Raw genomic sequence first — 21,125 nt, forward strand, 5'->3', positions numbered from 1 at the left:
TCTAAACTCAACAGTAAAAAGCATCTTGTCCTGCCTAACACCACCACAAATCCCATTTTTCATCTCCTCTACCATTTGTGGTTCTTTTTCTCCCCACTGCAGTCCACCAAAATGTTTCTTTCTTCTGCCTCTCCAGCCTTTACTTCTTATTCCCTGCTTCTTCAACAAGAGACAGGAGTATGCTGAACTTGCAACACAACATATACAAATTTCTCTCAGGTGTCTTTCATTTGAGTTAAACAGGGCTTAATGAAAGGCATAGAGATTGCATATATAAAAGCTAAATTCAAAGTAGCAAGAAATAAAAGACTGTAAATCTTGCAAGCTGCTGATCTGCCATACTTCATCAGCAAAGTGCAGTAGTACCCCAGTGATGATAAATGTTTTAAGTTCTTTATACATTTGCTAAAAAAGAAGAAAGTATGATCTCAATGACAAAACAAAACAAAAAACAGAAAAAGAAAACAACAACAGCAGTCTGGCACTGTGCTCTCCGTCTCATGGACAGTGTTGGTTACCCCTGAAGCTTTATGAAACTGAAGATATTTTCTGTCATTTGGTTCTTTTTCTTTTTTCTTTTTTTAATATCAAAGCTTTCTCCAAAATTCCCCTTTACTTTTAAAATCATATTCTCATATTCATGGGAAAAACAATGAAAAACCACACCCATCATTTTGAAAAAGAAAGTCCAACTATTAATAAAATAGTCGTGATATTCTTGGTTCTCAGCTTGGGAGAAGGGGCTGGGGAACATTGTGGACATGAATTTCTGTTTCCACAGTCCAGACCCCCCTAGATGAAAATGCATATTTTATCATATATTAGCTAGTGGGTGTTAATTAACCCATATTAAAAACTTGCAATGGAGAAAACATCATCATAACTTTGCATGATGATGGCTGAGTTCAGCCTCTCAGGTGTTCCTGAGGTAGCAGGTTAGCAAGGGGATTTTAAAACCTTATGAGATAACAACTGGAAAAAACCACATTTTTTCTTTCTTTTATGTTTGACAAGAGCCTGAATGTTTGCTTGAAATCAAGAACAATAATCAGAGCTTGACTAATCACACCTGAATCTTGTTTTTCTCTTACTGCAGAATTATCTTGATACATTTCACCTCAGTGTACCAACCTTGTGCTAAGAGATACGCAATGCCACAAGCCCAAGCATCAGCACTTTTCTACAGAAATCCTAATTCTGATTCAAATCCATGGTAAATCAGGGGAAGCATCTGGACAGGAAACTTTAAAATGCTGTCAGTTTGGTGAATGTTGAATATGATCCCAGGTTTTGGTAAGCACGGGACTGGAAGGGACAGGTAAGAGCCACCAACCTGTGGCACAGCTGTTTTCTTGCAATGACCTGGAGGTCAAGCACCACTCCTCTGGGCAAAGGCTTCCCCTCTCCCAGCCCCAGGAGATGTCTCCAAGATGGTGATCCTCCTGATGCAAACATGAATTTCACAACACCAAAACGGATGTTGATCATGCTTTATGCTGATAAGGACAGACAAGGCTTTGGATAAAGCTCAGTAGGGCTCTTTGGAAACACTGAAATGCCACAGTGCTTGTTTTAGACAGGAACTCTGCTTTGTTTTCCAAGGTGAAAGGGGATTGCTTTATACAAGGCAGTCTACAGTAAGCTGGGCTTTCACAGAAGAACAAGAGACAGTGATGCAATTTTTCCTGCTTAGAATCTCAATTAGAAACATGGATTTAGCACCAGTACACAGCTTTCAAAATAACTGGGAAATAGGAGAGAGGAGCAAATGCAGAGAAGGGATTTCCAAACATGAAAACAAGAGAAAGTTGTAATAACCTATAATTTAATAAAAAGCAGAAAGGATAGTAGGTTCTTTAAATAGTCAATCAGGGAAAATGAAGAATATTGCTAGTATTTTCAGTGTTTAAGCACACAAAATAGTGGTGACAGAAACTGGGTCTTCTTTTGCATGATATAAAGAAGAACTCAATAGATTCATACTGGCACTGCTAAAAGCTCATGAATATCAAGAGCACTGGGGAAAAGATTATACCATTTGAACCTTGGGTAGGAAACCCCAAAAAATTCATTTAGTGCTGTGGACATGAGAATCCCAGGAATTTCTGAGCATTAGGATGCAGCACAAACTTCCTTCATCATCTCACATGGGTTGCCAAGTGTCAGGGGAACAACCAAATGAAGGAGCACAGCCACATTTTAGTAAGTGGGACCTCAGCTTCTGTGCCTCAACTTCCCCACTACAGAAAAAACCTCATCTAATGATAAGAAATGTGCACAAACCATATACCTTAAGAACTTAGAACACTATTAAAACAGTCCAAAAATTTGATTACCAGGTAAAACAAAACTTGCTTTTATATAAAGAGGTTGGAAATTTGTAAAAGATATCTTGATTTTTTAAAAAAGTCTTATTGCAAACAGAATTTATTTCCATGCAATTTTATCTCTTACATGAATAAGATTAATATGCTCTATAAGAACAAACTGTTTAAATTATCTCACGAAGTAAGCAGGGAGCTAAACAGATGGCAGCACCACTGAGACAGCAACAGGAATCACTGCTCTTTGCTTAGCCAGATGATCTTTAATGTCTCCATAATGCTAAAAAATTATTCACCTATGAAATGCAAGGTTCTGAGGATGAGGCAGAAAATTTTCTTTTTTTTCCCTTTGTATGGAAGAGTATGGACTATCTAGACATCAGCATTATAGTGTCATTAACCCCAAAAGGAAACCGCATACAGAGATGCCCCATTGATACTAATTTGTAGGCTTTCCTTTTTGAAGACTACTTATTTGATAGAGAACATTTATTTAGAATATACCTGAACCTTGTGTAGACTGCTGGTAGCCATGTCAGGTAATTTTGTTTCTTTGTAGGCAGAAGTTAGTTCAGGTAAGATTTCCTAAACTGCATATAAACCTCTATCTTGCCTGTAAAGTTGACTGGTTTAGAGCACAATTAGTGTGCTCGGCCAAAACATGCTTAACAGCATTACAAGGGGTCATTCCCTTACCCGCAGAAGGCAACCCATGGTTGGTTTGGGGTACTTTTAAACATGTACAGCTGTAGGAAACACACAGGGAGGGGGGGGGACACGACAAGAAATACCTTGGTCACAGAGAGAAACAAAGCTTCCTTCTTCCTGCTCATTTATTCCATCCTGCCATATGTTCCAAAGCAAAAGAGAAAGGTATTAATTACAGGAGTTGCTGGAATACTTCCCTGCCTACAGAGCACAGCAGAACCTTTCTGGAAAAGAACTGTTTTCATCACTATTTTCATTATCAGCTAGAACTCACAACTGAGTTTTTAAAAGCAGTATTGCACATTGAGGCTGAAAAAATTATTGTAGAGAAATAAGATAAATCAGGTGCCTCGAATTGCCAGTGAGTGGGTGTGAGTCCACCTGTGCCTGATTAGGACAGGCCCCTATTGGGCATGAGCAAGGCCAGGGGGCCAATAAAGGTGGGACACACACCCACAGAAGGCACCTCAGCTCACTCTGGTGTGAGGCATGGAGAGGCCAGCAGCTCGTCGAGCCTCTGGAACAAGAAAGGCTCTTCCTACTACACTTCTACCCTGGAAGCGCTGTGTGGTGGCTGGAGTCCTGGAAGAGACCAGCAGCTCGTCGAGCTTCAGGAGCAAGAATGGCTCCTCCCGCTACAAATTATCTCAGTTGTACTGAATGGAAAAGAGCACTATGGAGCCTGTGTTTAGTTTGAGGTTATTTTTCTTCAACTTGGAATCCCAATATGCAAATTCTTAAACAGCAAGATGTAGAAATTTTAGTAGCAATGAGGCAAATATATACTAGATATAGTTGAGCTGAGGTCAACAGTGTTGCACTGGGGATTAACTTTGGCCGAGATACTAACAGACTAACAGGTCTTTGGTGCCTCTTTATATCTAGGTGAAAAAAGAAAGAAAAAAAAAAAAGGTACAGCATTTACAGTCTCAGAAACTTATCCTTCACATAAGCAATTGAAAAGAGCAAGTCAAATTAGGCCACAGAGTGGAACAGACCTTCTAAAGTCTGATCTGGCACCAAGTAAGATGCTTCTTGTAGCCAGCTGTCTGTACCCTACAGGAAAAAAGCCTCCCAGGGTAACTCTTGTGCTCTTGTGGCACAAGAAGGTTAGAAACATTCTCTGTGCTGCAGAATTTTATTCCAGTTAAAATCTTACATATATTTTTCACAGTAACTATGAGGTTTACTGTCCCTGAACCAGGGAAAATGCACAAAGCTGAGATGATAGTGACTTTTCTATGATGGGACAACGCTGGAGGGTATAACCTCAGCACTCCCTAAATCTTAAAAGGGATTTCTTAACTTATTTGAAGATGCAATTCATGCCTGAGTTTGCCTTCAGGCTATTTTTACACTGAAGATAGTTGAAATGCATGTGTCTGACCTCAGTGAGGCACAAAATTATTAAAGGTTTGAGGCAAAAAATACACTGAAAGATGGTAACACATAGTTAAGAAGGGAATACAGTCCTCTTGTGAGGTGACACATGGAAAAGATGTTTGTGTACTCAAGAGATGACATATCTGCAGTCTCCTTTTACTCAGAAATAACAGCAAGTGAGATTTGCAAGAGCCGTTTCTTGGCTGAAAAAATCCCAAACTAGTGGTATCTGCTCTTGGTGGTTTGTTTTATTTTTCCTTATTAGCACTTCATAAAACACAACCATGGATCCTACTTACTTTATACAGTAGAGATCTTGGCAAACAAATAAAAGCTTACCAACCCATCAACCCTAATATAATGAACATTAAGGGTCTGTATTTATCAGGGAAAGGGTATTACTGCTGCTTTGGTTGTTCTTTCATATTTACCTCACTTCATAATTCTACTGCTTATCCACTCCCAGAAAAGCCATGCTGGAGCCACAGGAAATCCATATATCTTCCCTGGGATAAAAATCCTCTTTGAATTAGCCCCAAGTGCTATTTCTAGCTGCCAGCCAGCTACCCAGCAGCACAGGAAAACTCCCCTAGGACCACATCTCATTGCAGTCAGCGCCCTCCAAAAATTCAGCCATGCACAAGAGAGCTCAGCACAGCCAGCCACACCTCCATCACATTGCTTTTAAACTTCCCAGTACATCTGGATTTAAGGGAAGGTAGGATGTGGCTTGAGTGGTGTGAATATGGTTTTCAAGAAAGTTTGAGACATCTTTTTTTAAAAAAATGCTCACCTTAGGTATACTATCTCTGCTATTACAATAATAAGTCTAGTCTTTATCTATTCTTCATAACAGAAGTTCTTCAAATAAATTTTAATTTTCAGTGAAGCTATTCACTCCAAGGTACCTGAAAATGAAAGATACTGGTACTGCATGGACTTGTTGTTCAGCTGGCCAGCTGTGAGGCTAGGATACCACCACATGTACCAGTAGAAGCTACAGCACAAGGGGAAAGGTGGGAGAGAGACTTCATTTTACTGAAGGGCAAAAACCAATCCTTCAGTGATTGTTATTTCCTAAAAGAAAAGTCACAAAAAGTCTATGAAAATACTGAATAATAATAATAATAAAAAAATAAATAAATAAACATTTCTGAAGAACAAAGAGATCGTTCCCAAACCAAATGAAATCAAAATGTCTGCTTCATATATGACCTTTCTCAGACCACATTATTTTTCCCCACCCTTGGCTGAACAGTAATAGGCTATAAAGGCAGTGCAATGAAAACCAACACTATAAAGTGAAAATTACCACAAGAAACATCTAACTGGAGAACAGCATAGCTGAAAACACAGGCTCAGTCTACATATTCACAAGAGGAGGCAGCAATAAATCACGTTTAGAAGTTAACCCCAATCATGCTGAAATAATGGAAGTTCCTAATGCAGTACAGATGGAAGCTGCAAAGCAGAAAACAAGAGGAGAAGGCACCTGGCTCTGCACCCCAACAGCCCCTGAGTTATGTGCTTCAGTGGAGGAAGTGACATGTGTTTATTTTGTTTTACTGTTCTTTTTGCAACCCATTTTAGGACACCATTGAATGACACCATTATAGGGCCTGAACTGTTTTTCAGCTGCTTCTCTAGCTTTGAGAATAACTTGACCTTCCAGACCTCAGATGGGAGTGATGCTTAGAGCTGCCTCTACTACTTCAACATACAACTAAACAGGGAGTTTTCCCATTAATTCCAGCATAAAATACTAAAAAAAATAAAATGCTTAAATACATGTAACAAAGAGTGACTCTGTTTTTTACAGCCCAAACCAGGACATTACTAAAACTGTGACAGAAAAGCTCTGATAATTGTGTATGATTCTTCTACCAGAATTTTGCTGCAGTGGTGAACAAGAAATAGTCAAGATAACATTTCCTTAAATAGATACACGTAATAAAAAAGAAACCAACCTATTTGGTTTTACTGTCCTGGGCTTGCTTACAGCCCCCCAGGGAAAAAGTCAGTGCAACATGGTATGAAAAATAGAGCAATAATCCAGTCTTTGTATTTGGTTCTTGATGGAAAGAAATATTACCTCTCCAATTCACTGTAAGTCATTGCCACATTTGTCTATGAAGTGACAACAGGGTTGAAAGCAGAAGCAAGGAGTCTTACAGTTTTATTTAAAGAACAAATTTTTGGATAATTATTCTGCCTTTAAACAGATGATCATGGCTCTTCCCACCTCAAGATAAAGAAACAATATCTCTGATATTCCTGAGTTCAGCTAAGAACAAAACTGTAGACACTACCACGGAAACTTCAGAGTTTCATTTTGCAGCATGCATTTACTGGGTCTGAAAAGGAAATCCAGTTCTCCAAAGTAAAGAGGTATAAAACAAGGATTAATCAACATAAATGTGGTTGAAGCTGAGCTGGTAGTTGGTTTGCCTTGCCTTTCAGATTGCTGCACCATGACGCTATTCATTGAATTCCTGCAAAGTTGTCCCCAGCTCACTAGGGGACATTCACAGCCTGAATTCAGCAGGAGGTAGGTGGTGTAGATGATTAAAGGTGATCAGTACAAGAAGAGTTTATTACTATTGACATGTTAAAAGGAAGATGGTTCTCTAAACTAAAACAGCAGAGGGGCTGTACATTTCTTACTTTAAGTTTCCAGATCCATATAGGCCTTTTTTCCTTCCCAGTGCTCTAAAACTTTTTCACCTTTTGAACTGTCATTATTTCTTTCCCCTGAAGATAATAGAATTTCAACTGGACTAACAATAAAATAGTATTTTTAAACTATTTCAGGGTTAAATTTAATTTATATCCTACAAAGTGAATTATTTTAAAATGGAGTTATTTCCTCCATCTTCATCTTATAACAAATTTGGTGAGAAAAAATTATGTAGCCAGTTTAGGAAGAAAAGATTCATAACTTTTAGAAGGCAAGAAAAGGGGTAATAGAAAATTCGTAACTGGCTTTTTAAAAGCATTTGCAAAGGATAAAAATGTAAATTTAAAAATCTAATACATGAAAGCTGTCAAGGGACTGACTTCAAGTTATCACAGACATTTATAGCACGTGGACAAACCAAGCTATATAAAAAGCAATTGTATCTCCTAGCTAACAACAAAAAAAATATCTGTTAATGTCTCAAAGATATGCAATAAAATTCATGTCAAAAACACAGTAATCACATAAACCTCCATCTACAGCTGTATCTTAACTGCTTAACACTTTACTGCACAATAAAATGCTTATGAGAGTTGCTGACAAAGCAAGGAAAGCACTAGTTCTACAAAGTGCCTATGACCAGGTCTGAAAGTATCAGTAAAAAACAGTCACTGGGGTTCCTTGGGTACCTTTTATGCTTCTGCTTCAAAACATGCTTACTTGTCTTTGTGAATTAGAACTTCCCTTCTGACACCTTGCAAAGGGTTCTATGTATTCAGTCCTCCTCCCTCATTGTCCCTGAAGTCTTGGACGACAACCAAAAGCCATCCTCTTCTTCTCAGATTTTTGGAGTAAACCAAGGCACAATCAGTTTAGGGAACCTCATTGTTGACTCGTATAGGCCAGAATATTAGATTTCTTTAAGTAATATATTCCTAAATACTCGACAAAAAACACTTGTCCATACTTATCAGTTATATTTTTCAACTTTCTCTTCCCTGTTTTTTCTTGCCTGTCCTGAGCTCTCTGCATGACCCATTTGGAAGGAGCAGAAATCACTGCATGTGAAATATCACTTGTGAGAAGCCATTTGGAAAAGAATTCCTTTCCTTTCTCCACATTGACCAGGATTTTGCCCTTGCCATTTTCATCACATATACCTACTAAGCACAGAACCAGAATCTGTTATCTTCTCTCTACAGCCATTTTGCCATTTCTCTTGGGCAAATCAGACAAGAGGGAATATAAGCAACAAAGGTAAAATTACCCTTTAGCAGTAGCCAAAACTGACAGTATTGCATTTATGAATAGTGTTGCCTTTGCAGCCCATTTTCATGACTTAGGTATGCAGGAGTGATTGGAAATGGCCCATTTTTAACACACCTCATTCTGAAGCTGACACTGAAATGCCACAGTCATTCTTCATGTATAGTTAATGGCCAGCATTAGAACAGACATCCTGACCATTTCACTGCAATGAAAATTATATCTTTAGAAGGATGCCTTCAAGGCATACTTGGCTGAAAGAGCCAAGGCACTGCATTTCACAAGCAGAGGAAAGGCTACACAGACAGAATGACTGAACAATGAAGTAAAAAATTGCATTCATAATTAGTTCTACCTATTTAACTGGGGTTTTTTTGGTTTTTTTTTAACAATAACATCACAGGGCAGGCAATCTCTGATTATGTATGAGCGTCTGCACGTACACATCTAAAATATTTGCCAGCAAAAGTGCATTTGTCTCAATCCTGAAGCTTAAAACTGGATTTGACCATCACAATGAAAGGGTGATAACACTGTCTGACCTCTGCCTGACCCGCTGCCCTCCTTGTGGATCCTGACTGGCACTGACTGTTGAGAAAAACTAAAAATAACCAGCTTGTCTCATACATTGTAATAAGGGCAAAGGGAGAAAAAGAGGTGGCATAATTGAGTTTATCCCTGTTCACCCTCCTGTCATCTCTGCCTTATGTTTCTCCCCTTGAGAACAGAGTTGGTTGCAGAAAGCACAATTAGCAGAGATGATGGGAGCCAAGAACTTATTAATGATTTCATACTGGTGTCAAACTGGTAATGAGTTTGGGGTTTTGCAACAGAAGAGGGAACTGAATGGGAGGATCCTACTCCACAGAGGATGGCATACTTGAGGATGGCACCAGATTGCCACACAGAGCAGAATTCAGTTTGTAAGGTATAGGCCAAATTAAGCCCAAGGCAGAGATACCACCATATAGACCACAAAAATAAAGCCAGAAGATATTTTCTTCATTCATACTTTGGGCTTTGCTTCTATGTGGCCTCTTCTTGTTTGTTTGGTAGTTTTCTTGCCAATCAAGTTTTTCTAGTTGCTAACTACCCAAAGGTATGTACTGAATGTATTCATAATCAGTCTTACTCTGCACGTAACAAATCATCCACTCCTGGGGTCGGGTCACCAGCCATACTCCGTGTCTGGGCATCTTAAGTTATTTCCCTAGGAAAAAATAAATCCCATTTCCCAAAATTACCTAGTAAATCCCAAGAGAAACCCTTACACATAAATTGATATTGATTAAAGGACAAGAAAAAAATAGACTATAAAGAAGAGGTTTTCTTAACAAATAAGAGGAGCTGTGGAAGCTCAAATACTTTGGCTGGTAATTATTGTCCGTATGTGATCATTATGCATGAGTTTCTCTCATAGTCCAATACTAATCACAGCAACAGAATTGGTAGGTTTTTCTATTTTGTTTCATGGGTGTCACCTCTGAATCAATGGCTCTTCAGTGCCATCAGTTCTTCACTGCTTAAACATGAGCCATGTCAAAAGCAGGACTTGGGTTAGGAAAACAGGCGATGATGCGTCCATACACAGAGAAGTCAACAACAGAAGGTAAAGCCAGGCAGAGCAGCAATTCATACAGGGACTCCCAGGAGAAGAGAAACATGACTCTGCAAGGCTTGTGTACCAATGTCTGGGAATATTGTTCTGTAACACAAATGGTTATAAAGGTATAAAACATTCCAGAATTTCCAGGCACATTCTATCACTGAATGACTGAGGACAGCATTGGTCTCCCAAAGAAGCTTTAACCTTTTTTTTTTCTTTTTTAGATTTGGGACTGCTCAAGATATTTAAAAAAATAAAATTAAAAGGAATTAATTGGAACTGATACAACAAACTTACTTTCTTTTTCTTTTTTAGTATTCTTTACCAGTGGCACACGTTACTGAAACTTCCGCTCTATTTGCTTTTGCACTCAGGCAGTGAGAACCTTCAGCAAAAATGTCTCCTTGTTATGTTTTTATCTGGAAGTGTGCTTAAGCTTTTGAATTTGAGCTTCAGAAATTCTGGCACCAGGGCATTCTTCCCTTCCCACTTAATCCCAGGAAAATGAATGAAGTCACAAGGAACAAGTCAGTGCAGCTCCTGGGCTCTTGCTCCTGAGAGTCCAGCTCACATTGCAAGGATTCTTTAAAAACTGGCAACGTAGCTAATCCCAGCACTGCCAAAGCCCTTCTTACTCCCACACCATTTGAATAGACAAAAGCCTTAGTTATTCTTAACCAGCAAATTAATACTGAAAAAAGTAAGTCAGCACAAGCAGTTCTTATGAGGGCTTTCTCATCTAGAAGCTAAAACAAATCAGCAAAAAAGTTCTGCATTTATAAAAGATTAGAGGCTGCACAGAACTAAAATTCTTGCAAGTTCAGAAAGCTGCTAGTCCAACACTCATGGGTGTGTGATACCTGATAAATAGGGATGTTACATGATGATGCTTAACCTGGCATGGCATCCCAGCCCAGCCTCCTGCATCATGGGGTTGAGGAACTTTCTGAGCTGGGTCTGGGGTCTTCAGGCACAGGCAGCACTGATGGCCCTGTCCTCCATGACATTTATCTCACTCTTGTTTAAACCCAGGTATGTCTCTGGTGTCCACAAGCTGTCCTCTCAGCACATTCTCATAGAATACCTTGTACAGTAGGGTGCATAAAGGGCTCTGACACATTACCTCAGCACAAATAAGGGGTCATTATTTCACAGATCTTATGTAAGAACAAGCACTGCCAGATCCTGTTTTGATTACTTACTGCCCAGAGATTACAGAACACAGCGGAAAGTACACCCTCTTTTATTTTCTATTTGAGGCCTTGCAAAGGACTCTTTCTGAAAGAAGGAGGTGGGAATCTGGGTGCTTATAATAAGGCACTCTATTTATGCAACAGTCCCTTGGTTATGCTCCATCATGCCGCCCGTCCTTTTTTTGACCTCCCTACTGTCCATTGTTTGACTCTGTTATTCACAGCAGAGCTAAATGCCTGAACCTTGCCAAAGAAAACAGTGTCATGCATGTGTCAGATCACAAGTTTGAATCCTAAGTCATTTGTTCCAGGCTCATTAACCGGAAACACAACCAACCCAAAGCCGCTTTTGGTAGCTTATAAGTGTATCTGAGGGCAAGAACAGCAGAACAAGGAGATGAAGATTACACTGAGAAAAAAATGCCACAACAAAATGGGTTTGTTCTACACCATGGACCTTCCCATTCTATTACAGTTGGCACTTATGAGGTGTATGATCTTGGAAATACAATCATTTTGTGAGCAATTATAGGATTATAGCAATTCAGGATTAAAAACCGTATTTCAGGAAATACAAGGGTGAATCTTGCCACTGCCACTTTTGGTTTCACCTACAGGAATGAGTGGTCTGTTGGCCAATGCATGAAACAAGAACCTCAAGAAAGTGTTTGGTGGTAACTAAGTAGTAGATGAGGCCAAATGGCAGATGTATAAAAGTAAATATTTCTCTCTTAATAAGGGAAATCAGAAGCTGTCTACATAGGAAAGGTCTTGCTGCCTGTACTTGAAGTTCTTTAGCAAACAGTATCAGGCTACTAGAATATCTATTGCTTTCACAGCATGAGGAGAGATTTGAAGGACTGCAAGTCGCAGCTTGCTCTTTTTTTGCTCTTTCCAAGTCATAAAGAAAGTAATTTTGTTTCTTTTCAGAAGTAAAGTTATCATAAAAGGGAAAGCAAATGCACAGGACAGAGAAAACCATTTAACAAGCATATGTATCTAACTCCACAAAATAAAACCCTCACAAATCCACTGTAAAAACCACATGAAAACTAGTTGAGCAGTTTTGTCAGCTAACACCCATTGATGACAACCTCCACAGTTTTGTATCCTGCAGACTGCCCTGTGCCACAAAGTCAGGCTTTACACTTCAGCGTGGTCTGCTGCTGTTTTTTCCCATCTCAGCCAATGATGACAATTGTCACCAAACCCATCTGCACACTCCCTTCATTGCGGGTGAGCAGAAGCTCTGCAGTGGACCTCTTACAGAGGGATTACACCTTGGCCCACATCAGTCTCAAGTGACCAGATTTAGATGATGGCATAAGAAACAGACTGATAAGATGAGCTTTTCTTCATCAAGTTGTCAAGCACTGGAACAGGCTGTACAAGGAAGCGGTGGGAGTCACCACCCCTGGAAGTATCTAGAAGATCTGTATATGTAGTACTTGGTGGTGCATGGTTTAGTGGGTGGACTTGGCAGTGCTAGGTTAATGCTTGGACTTGAAGATCTTAAAAGCTTTTCCAGCCAAAAGGATTCTATGATTCTATGAACACAATGTGAATGACATTGCAAGTGTCAGTGTCAGAAAGAAAAAACACAGCAGGGGTTAAAGGCTGGTGGGAAGCAGAGGACACCACCATAAGGGAGCAGGTAAGATCATGAAGGATGTTGTAAGCATTGTCACAGCCATTTAAATCACCTCACTGACAAGGATAACTCTCAAAGCACACTGACTGGTTTTGTATTCTGTGCATGAGAAATATTGGACAACTAAGAGGGGAAGCAAGCTAGAACACTGATAAGAGCTCACTCTAAGAGAGCTTGTCACTATATCCAGGCTGCCAGAATGTGATTCCCACAGGCATGTGGTTCATGGCAGCAATTCTTCTCCTGGACTTTTTGTTTCCGTATTTTTCTTCAACACAGACTTGAAGAAAGTTACCTGACTTGGTAACCTGGAGGTCAGCAGTTCAACCACTAGCCACAGATATGGGAGTTGTGGGCCAAAGACCAAGCTCTGAGGGATGGAAGCAGCCTTTGCTGAGGGCTCTCACCCCACAGAGGAGAGGCTGAGGTCCTGGTCTCTGCCCCAATTAATGTTTAAGTATTTCTTATTAAACATTAATTGAAATAGGGACTAGAACTCGTTCTCTATTCCCTGCTGGGTGGCTCAGCCTTTAGGCTACAATCATTCTTGTGAGCTTGCTCACTCTCTCTGACCCACAAAATTCTATCTCCCAACAAAATGGAACAGCTTCATCTGAAGGAAGGAAGAGCTGGGCAACAGACTGCTAGGGCACTTTTCTTCAAAGGGAAAAACAGGTTCATAATCCCTCAGATAGAGAAGAAATTTGAACCCAAAATCTTGCCACAATCAGAGAACCAGAGAGGAGAACGACATCACCAGGTAATGATGTCTGCTAGGGAAACATCTCTTTAGAGAAGCCCAGTAGCACCCAGAGCTACAGTCAATAGAGTAAGAGTAGACAATAGTAACAGACCTCAATCTAAGCCAGAGGTGCTCCTGAATGTATCTGGAAACAGACCATTAGATGGGCAGAAGGTTTTACAGGTGGAAACTAAGGCACCTGATGACTGTAGAAGCTGCCAGCAGTAGATGACAATAGAATGTGTTTAGGATCTCAGTTTTGGACATAGCTGCATCCTGTATTAATTGGGAAGCACTACGTAACCAAATCGTGTTATAGTCTAACCCTAGGGCAACAAAACAAGAACATGAAATTGGTGTGGGCATTAGCTAGATACGTGTTCGTTTTTGAAGTTTTTAGGCTTTATTCAGAATTACCAAAAATGAGAGAACTCAACTCTTCTGAATAAGAATTTCTAAGTAGGAAATAGTCAATTAGGAAATTTTTGAAGGTGTATTCAGTAGAGAAATGCAAGTTCTTAGTATTTTTAAGATAAAGGTCAACTCAAACACAATGTCTAAATTTTTTCCATTTCTCATGTATTTACATATTACAGATTAGGCCACTCTAGTATGAGGCTGGATTTCTGAAATGGTCATACCTAGCAATGAAACTTATAATTATTCACTGAGGAGAAGTGATCATGCTTTGCACCATATATAGGATCCCCTCTAAAACAGCCCAAGCCATCACACCCATATATTTCCCAATTATACAAGATCTTTGTACAGCTTAAGTGAATGAAAGTTTATCTATTGATTTCAAGGGCAGCAGAGCTGCACAACTTCACCTTAGATATTTTTTTTCAGCTGCTTTGAGCACATAATCTCTCACCAACTTATAGTTTTCTCCCAACCCAGTTTTCCACTGCCTTCATCCCTGCTTTTGTCCTCTGGAAGCCCAGGTGTGTTGCCACATCCCATTAACATTGCCATCACATAAACTTCTCTGTTCATCTGTTTTATCCTCAGAGTGCAGGTACCCAGGTGTGAATTTCTTTCTGCAAGCTGAGCAGCTGCTGCAGTGACATTCAGTAGCACGGACTATTAACCCTTTGCTTCCCAACTTTGTTACTCATCCTCCTTTTCACTAGTCTTGTTGGGAACAAAGACCTGATCCATATCTGCCAGCCTCTTCTACCCATGCATCTACCCACTTTGTACAACTCCTAATCCTAGTCAAATCTCAAACCATTCTGTCACCTTTCACTTCCCACTTTCTACAGTTCACCTGCTTCCCTTCTTTGTGTCATGTTCTTCTGCTTCTTTTGAGTCAGATGCCCATCTCCAAGGCACTCACTCTCCTTGTGAAGGATGACTATGAACTTACCACAAGAACTTTCTGCTCCAGCTTCAGAGCTGCATCATTTCTGCTTGCATAACCCCCTCTGTCAGTTATCACTTTCTCAGACCAGTGATTTAATCTTCTTCATCCATATATGAAGTACTTATCACTACTGTAAGGACAGATTTTTCAATGGAAAATGGGAGAACCAGCCACTCATGTCCCAGCTGTGAGTAAACAGCATTTTTAAACAGGAAAAAACAAACTCTGGAGAATCAGAAAATGAAAAAATATTGCAATTTTTTTCCTTAATATTTATTATGTAGTCAGGTGGTTTAAAAGGGATAAATTGAGCTAGCAAGCATATGGACAGGCCACGTACCATAAACTCAGTGATTCATAACATGCTTCAAATCTGGCCTCTACTAAAAATTGTATCTCTGGCCTCACTTCTAAAATCAGTGTTTTTCCTGGTTCAGATTAGAAAAATTTTAAGAATTTCCACCTAATGTTCTACATCCCTTGTGTGAGAGCTTGGTGCAGAAAAGGAATGAAATGAGCTATCTGCCTCCCAAAAAGTATTTTATTATACTTATGATTGTTAATAATATTCCTATCCAAAACTCTAGGGGTTTTATTACATTAAAAATAACGCTGCTGTTTCACTCTTTTGATCATTTAAACATGAATCTAGAAAGCCATTTCTGTGCAGGGATTCTTCATTCACCCTTCAGCATCAGTGTGAAATAAATACTTAAGTTCTTAAAAAATATGTCTTTTTCTAGTGATGAGCATTGAAATCAGTTTGTTTGCTTTCTCAGACTGAAATGCATAATTTCCAGAGACCTGAACCTGATACCTTCCTTTCATAGCAAAAGGGATTCAGGTCAAACTGCCCCGCCCATGTTAGGTGTGACCATATGGTTAATCCTTGCAAAAAACACATACATTTTTTTACTCTGTGACTATGGAATTCCCAAGATCCCTAAAAGCCATCAGCATTCATGCGAGTGTGTTCTGACAGCTCACAAAATGCTCATACACATTCATGTGACTATAGATTTCTGTTCAAATTCAAAAAGCAAAACCTATTTGGAAAGGAACTCCCTTGACAGGCTACAGAATGGAAGAGCACTGACTTAGTTATTTCAAGGTCTGTTACCAATAAGAGGGGCCACTTTTTGAAAACCTAGCTATCACTCTTCAGTATCATAAAGGACTGAGTGCACAGATAAAGTACTGTGAATTTCTGTTGCCTATGCAAAAAATGCCATTTCCAGAACCACAAAGCAGTTTTCCAAACCTTTTATATGAAGTCTGAAGGGAATGATTACTTTTTGGTTTAGCTTATAAGATAGCATCATAAAATTTAAAAAACAGCTATAAAGTTGTATATTCTCTTGGGGGGAAAGGGGAGAGCCAGGGAAGGTAAGAGACAGGACACAGTCAAATAACTTGCACCAGAATCTACTTTACATGGCTCAGTACAGTGGCTAACATAAAGACCATCCTTTTCTCTTCCACTCTGTTTTCCCCTCTAGCTAGATTTTCAAATATACTGGTTAAGGAGTATATTTGAAAAGAGCAAATTACTTTCTAATTGAAAGTAAATCTAATTTACCTGTGTTAGAATCTTCTAACAACTGTCCTTACTCCAAAACGTTCCAGACATTTCATATAAAGAATGGGGGGGGTGTTCATCTTAGTGGTTGTCAAGATTTGTAGTAAGCTAAGTCTGCCTTTTCCTACCAGCAGTACCCAGAACCAAGTAGACAATGTTCATAAGTACTTACAGTAGAAGGGCATTTCATTTCTGTAGGCACTTGGACATCACTGTCTTAGGATTTATATGTTTGGAACAAGGTATACAGAGCTGGGCAGAAGGGTGAGACTCCTTTGAGCACAAGGTGAAATACTAGTAATTCTGTGTGACAAGATCCATAAGAGCCTGACACAAGTGTCAGTCACCCTCTCTCTTACTATATCCAAGTAATTAATCATAATAGTTTCTAGTGTAAGCTTGGTAATGAACTGACTGCAGTAATCCCCTTTATGTTTAAATACATAGATTGTAGTTCCATGAAATAAAATTCAGCATAGTCAAGAACTTTATACTTGGGGTCTGACACCATCTTCACAATAACAGTTTATCAGCCTTATTTTTTTTTCAAGTAAATTCTCTTCCTGCACTTTAATTAACTACTAGGGCTTGTTTCTGTTTAGCATCAGAACAGGAAATAATTGCAGCTGGTCACACACAGGGGTTACTATTATCTTCAAAGAGATGAGGCCAATCAATATTCTGTGGAGGAAAGGTACTGAGACGGCCTCCTGATTAACTTACAGATCAATAATCGTGATATAAAATGGAAGGGAGGTTTGCATTTGAAGGAATCCCAAGGAGAGTCCAGAGAAAGGAACTGAGTAAAAAGACCTATTTGTATTTTCTCTAACTTGGTTGCTCATTTGTGACTGAATGTCATTAGGATTCCGCTTGCCTGCAGGCTTTAACCGAATGGTTAGGTTGCTTCAGCAGCAGCTGGCTGCCTGCTACCAGAGAATCTTTTAGGAAATTATTTTAGCCTGAGTAGAGATAAACTTGATTTTTTTTTTTTTAACCACCACAACAGCAATTACAGACATCTATTTTATTTGGATCTTAAGAATACATTTACTTCTTACTGAAAAATGACTTGCATTATGGGCGAGTCTAGTGCAGTAAGGATGTTCAGTAGGAGAGAAGGACTTGATCCCAGGGAGACCTTATCCCAGCTGTTTCTGTTGGGTAAGAGGATGCTGTTCCACTCAGCTACAGAAAACAATCTCTATTAATTTGTTAAATTCACATGAAATTAGCATTTTGCAGAATCACCCAGGAAAGATCTTTTCCAGCAGTTGGAAAGTGAGGAGGGGACTTAAGTACAAGCATTCTTGAGGAAAGTAGGGAAGATGTGGTGTTACTTCCATGTGATTGGGGTCTCTTATCTTCCATTTCATCTCAGTTTGTGCTGGCCAGCATGGCCAGACACGTGCATCTTAAGGAGTGTATATGAGAAAGTCAGCAAGAGCCGACTTGCTAGCAAAACTGAATGAAAGAGTCATCTTCTTCTCATGTATGGTCTTGTGTTGAGCTGTGCTACATAGAATTATATTGGTTGGAAAAGACTTTTAAGATCACTGAGTCCACCCACTAACCCAGCACTGTCAAGTCCACCACTAAACCATGTCCCTAAGCACTCCACCTACAGGTCTTTTAAATCCCCTCCAGGGATGGTGACTCCACCACTTCCTTGGGCAGCCTCTTCCAATCCCTGACAATCCTTTCAGTGAAGAAATTTTTCCTACTACTCAACCTAAACCTCCCCTGGCAAAACTTGAGGCCATCTCATCTGGTTCTATCACTTGTTACTTAGATCTTGCCAACTAACTAGAAAGGGTAGATGAGCAATCTAAATGAGCACTAAGTGAGATATGGAAACAATAGTAAGTGAAAAAATTATCTCTGAACTCCCAGGTATCAAATTATTAAATACTACTAATTTTTCCATTGAAATTAAACAATAATCACTGTGTCCCATGTGGCAAATAACTTCATTTGCCTTCCTTTTTCTCTACAGGAGAAGAAAACTGATGAAAACTTTACCTACTAATAGCCAATCCAGAAATTATGTGAATGTTGAGAGAGCAGTTACACAAAGATCAGAATTGTTCAGAAAGTGCTTATGTAAAATTCACAAGCATGCAGGTGCTTTAAAATACAATGCAAAATACTGAGTATCTGGGAAGTTATAGATTCCTGAATAAGGCTGTATTATATTTGTAGAGGGGGGGCTTTGTTGTTGTTTAGAAACAAAAATTATGTTTATAAGTCATGTTGTTTTTTCCTTTCCAAACCACAGGCCTCTCAAGCCAGGTAGTTTCTGGGATGATCACTGATGAGTAGGTGAGTTTTTTTTTTACTTCTTGTAGTATTTTCATTACTTGGATCCACACCATCTATGACACTGAGAGAAAATTTTCCCCCTTGCTCCCTTCACACCCTCCTTTACCTCTTTCAAGTCTTGGACGATTGCAGTGAGTCTCTCATTCTCTGCCTGAACATTGGTGACCACTGCCCTGCTCTGCTTCAGCTCGTTCTGCATCTCCAGAATCTTCCCCAGGTAATAAGCTTCTTTTGATGCAGACTCCTGCAGGAGAGTCTCCTCACGTGTTTCACCATCTTCAGCCACTTTTCGGTGAATGGAGAAGGACTGTCCAAAGGCCTGCAAGAGGAAAACAGTGCATGTTATAAAACTACTGAAGCCCTAGGAAAGTGATTAGCAGTAATGAGCAGCTGCATAGCCAGCAGGAACGAAATGGACCTCCGAGTCCCAAACCCTGACCTAGTAACTACTGCCTTAGCAGCTTCCCACCATCTCATTTAGCTGAAATGAAGCATCTTGAAGCTGTTCTTATTTGTGTTACAGATTTATGGCCCCCATCCAGGTGCCCTCCACTGAGAGCAAGATGGTGCTCTGCTAACTGTCCATTAATTAGCGCCAATGTTTAATTCTCCACCATGAGGCCAGCTAATAATTCGTCAGCTCCTTTTTTCTCTAGTTCTGCAAAATAAACATGAAGTTTTTTTCATTTTAAAGAGCATAAAGAGCTGACAAATATTTCTAATTTGCTTTCCGTTTTCAACATTCATTTATTGTAAGAGGTGGCTTCATGGTATAGAAAAATTTTCCCATAACTTGTAAGAAAGATAAAAGTTAGGTATTTTTATGGACTGTAAATTTATGCATCATCAAGCAGTGGACATCTACACTGCTGATAAGCTAAACACAGAGTTTGACAACCCCCTCATTTAATTTGTACTCAGTGTTATCTGCTTCCCCTAAAAATAAACTATTTAAATATTCAAGAAGTTTCTAATCATATAGGTAATTTTCAGTGGTCCTCTTCTTATTACTGGTTGAGTGGTCAGTTTAATAATGCAGTATTTCTCACTGACAATTTCTGATGTTATTTTGAATAGCTACAAAATGCCCTGGAAGAAAGGAAATACAAAGTATAACAGTAAAAACTATTAAAGACAGAAGGGAAAAACTTGCAATAATACAACAGTGTAAAAAATAATGTAATAACATGAAAGTAAAGCAAAAATAGTAATAAAATATTAAAACCATAAAAGCTTAACCTGTTTTGTTTGGATTACCTTTAGAAAAAGACACTTGGTTATAAATGACATGGTCTAATTCTGGAAAAAGCCAAAAGGAAGGCCTCCAATGTTAACATTTAGCGTAATCTGGGCAAGAGCTCTTTCATATATCTTAATTCAAAGAAAGTTTGTTTGGAAGACCATGACTGCTAGTTTCTCTCCCCAATATAGGAAAGACAGATATAACTCATAGCAATATATATTCTTTCAGTAGGAAATTCTCCCCAAAAGCCTAATCTGTACACAGTCCTATGAAACCACAAAGCAGACTGTACATTTGCACCCACTGTAAGCAGTGGCTTCCTTTACCTTCCCATCAATAAGAACTACGTGGCAAATGGAATCCATTGATTTACTGTTGCTACTCACAGTCTTTTAGAACACATTCTAAGTTTTGCTGGCACTAGGACTGAAGCAGTCCCTTAAAAACTTCAAAGCAAAAGCCTGTTCAAAAACTTTTTAGCTTTTAAGTCTAGTTCACTTACAGAATCCTGTGAACTCAGCACTAAAGGATTCTAAAAATATTCAATAATGTATTAACCCAGCTGTCTTCTCTAAAGAGTGCAAGTTACTGAAATAGCAAGCATCAGCAACTTGCCCGAGAGGATCTTCCAAATAACAAGAAATTCAATTTAATGAAACTGTTCGCTGTATCTGTGATCCTAAGAAGACTGTCTCAGGAACACTGCTAATAAATTATAACTTATTCTATATAGTTATATTCAATGGCTCACTGTTCCTAATTTGAAGGTGAAGAAAAAGCAGCAGTCTAATAAAGACCCAGCAAGACAAGCGTAAAGGCCATATGTCCAGGGGAGAAATCAGAACACAGCAAATTGGACTGACAAGGATAGAGAAGCTCATGAAGAAGTAAGCTGGAGCCTTCTCTACCAGAGAGCTCTAGTTAAAGCACTATGGGTAAATACAAGTACACAGTATTTTTGCGTTCCAGGTACATCCTATCTTTTCCTTAATGTATTTTGAAGGTGCATTTGAACATGTGTGATATTTGAGGATGGTCATGAATACAAACTCTTGGAAGGGTGCA

At 39.2% G+C, this 21,125-nt stretch overlaps 1 protein-coding gene across 4 annotated transcripts in view; it reads right to left on the reverse strand.

The window, feature by feature from the left end:
• Positions 1-21,125, reverse strand: part of BICD1 (BICD cargo adaptor 1) — a 160,047-nt gene that overhangs the window by 56,234 nt on the left and 82,688 nt on the right. For all 4 annotated transcript variants that reach the window (XM_030453150.1, XM_030453175.1, XM_030453158.1 and 1 more), the window contains exon 2: positions 18,924-19,136. In XM_030453150.1, coding sequence (XP_030309010.1) covers positions 18,924-19,136 — 213 coding nt within the window. The remainder of the gene's footprint in view (positions 1-18,923; positions 19,137-21,125) is intronic.

This window comes from Calypte anna, chromosome 1 (genome assembly GCF_003957555.1).
Source record: "Calypte anna isolate BGI_N300 chromosome 1, bCalAnn1_v1.p, whole genome shotgun sequence".
Classification (NCBI taxonomy): Eukaryota; Metazoa; Chordata; class Aves; order Apodiformes; family Trochilidae; genus Calypte; species Calypte anna.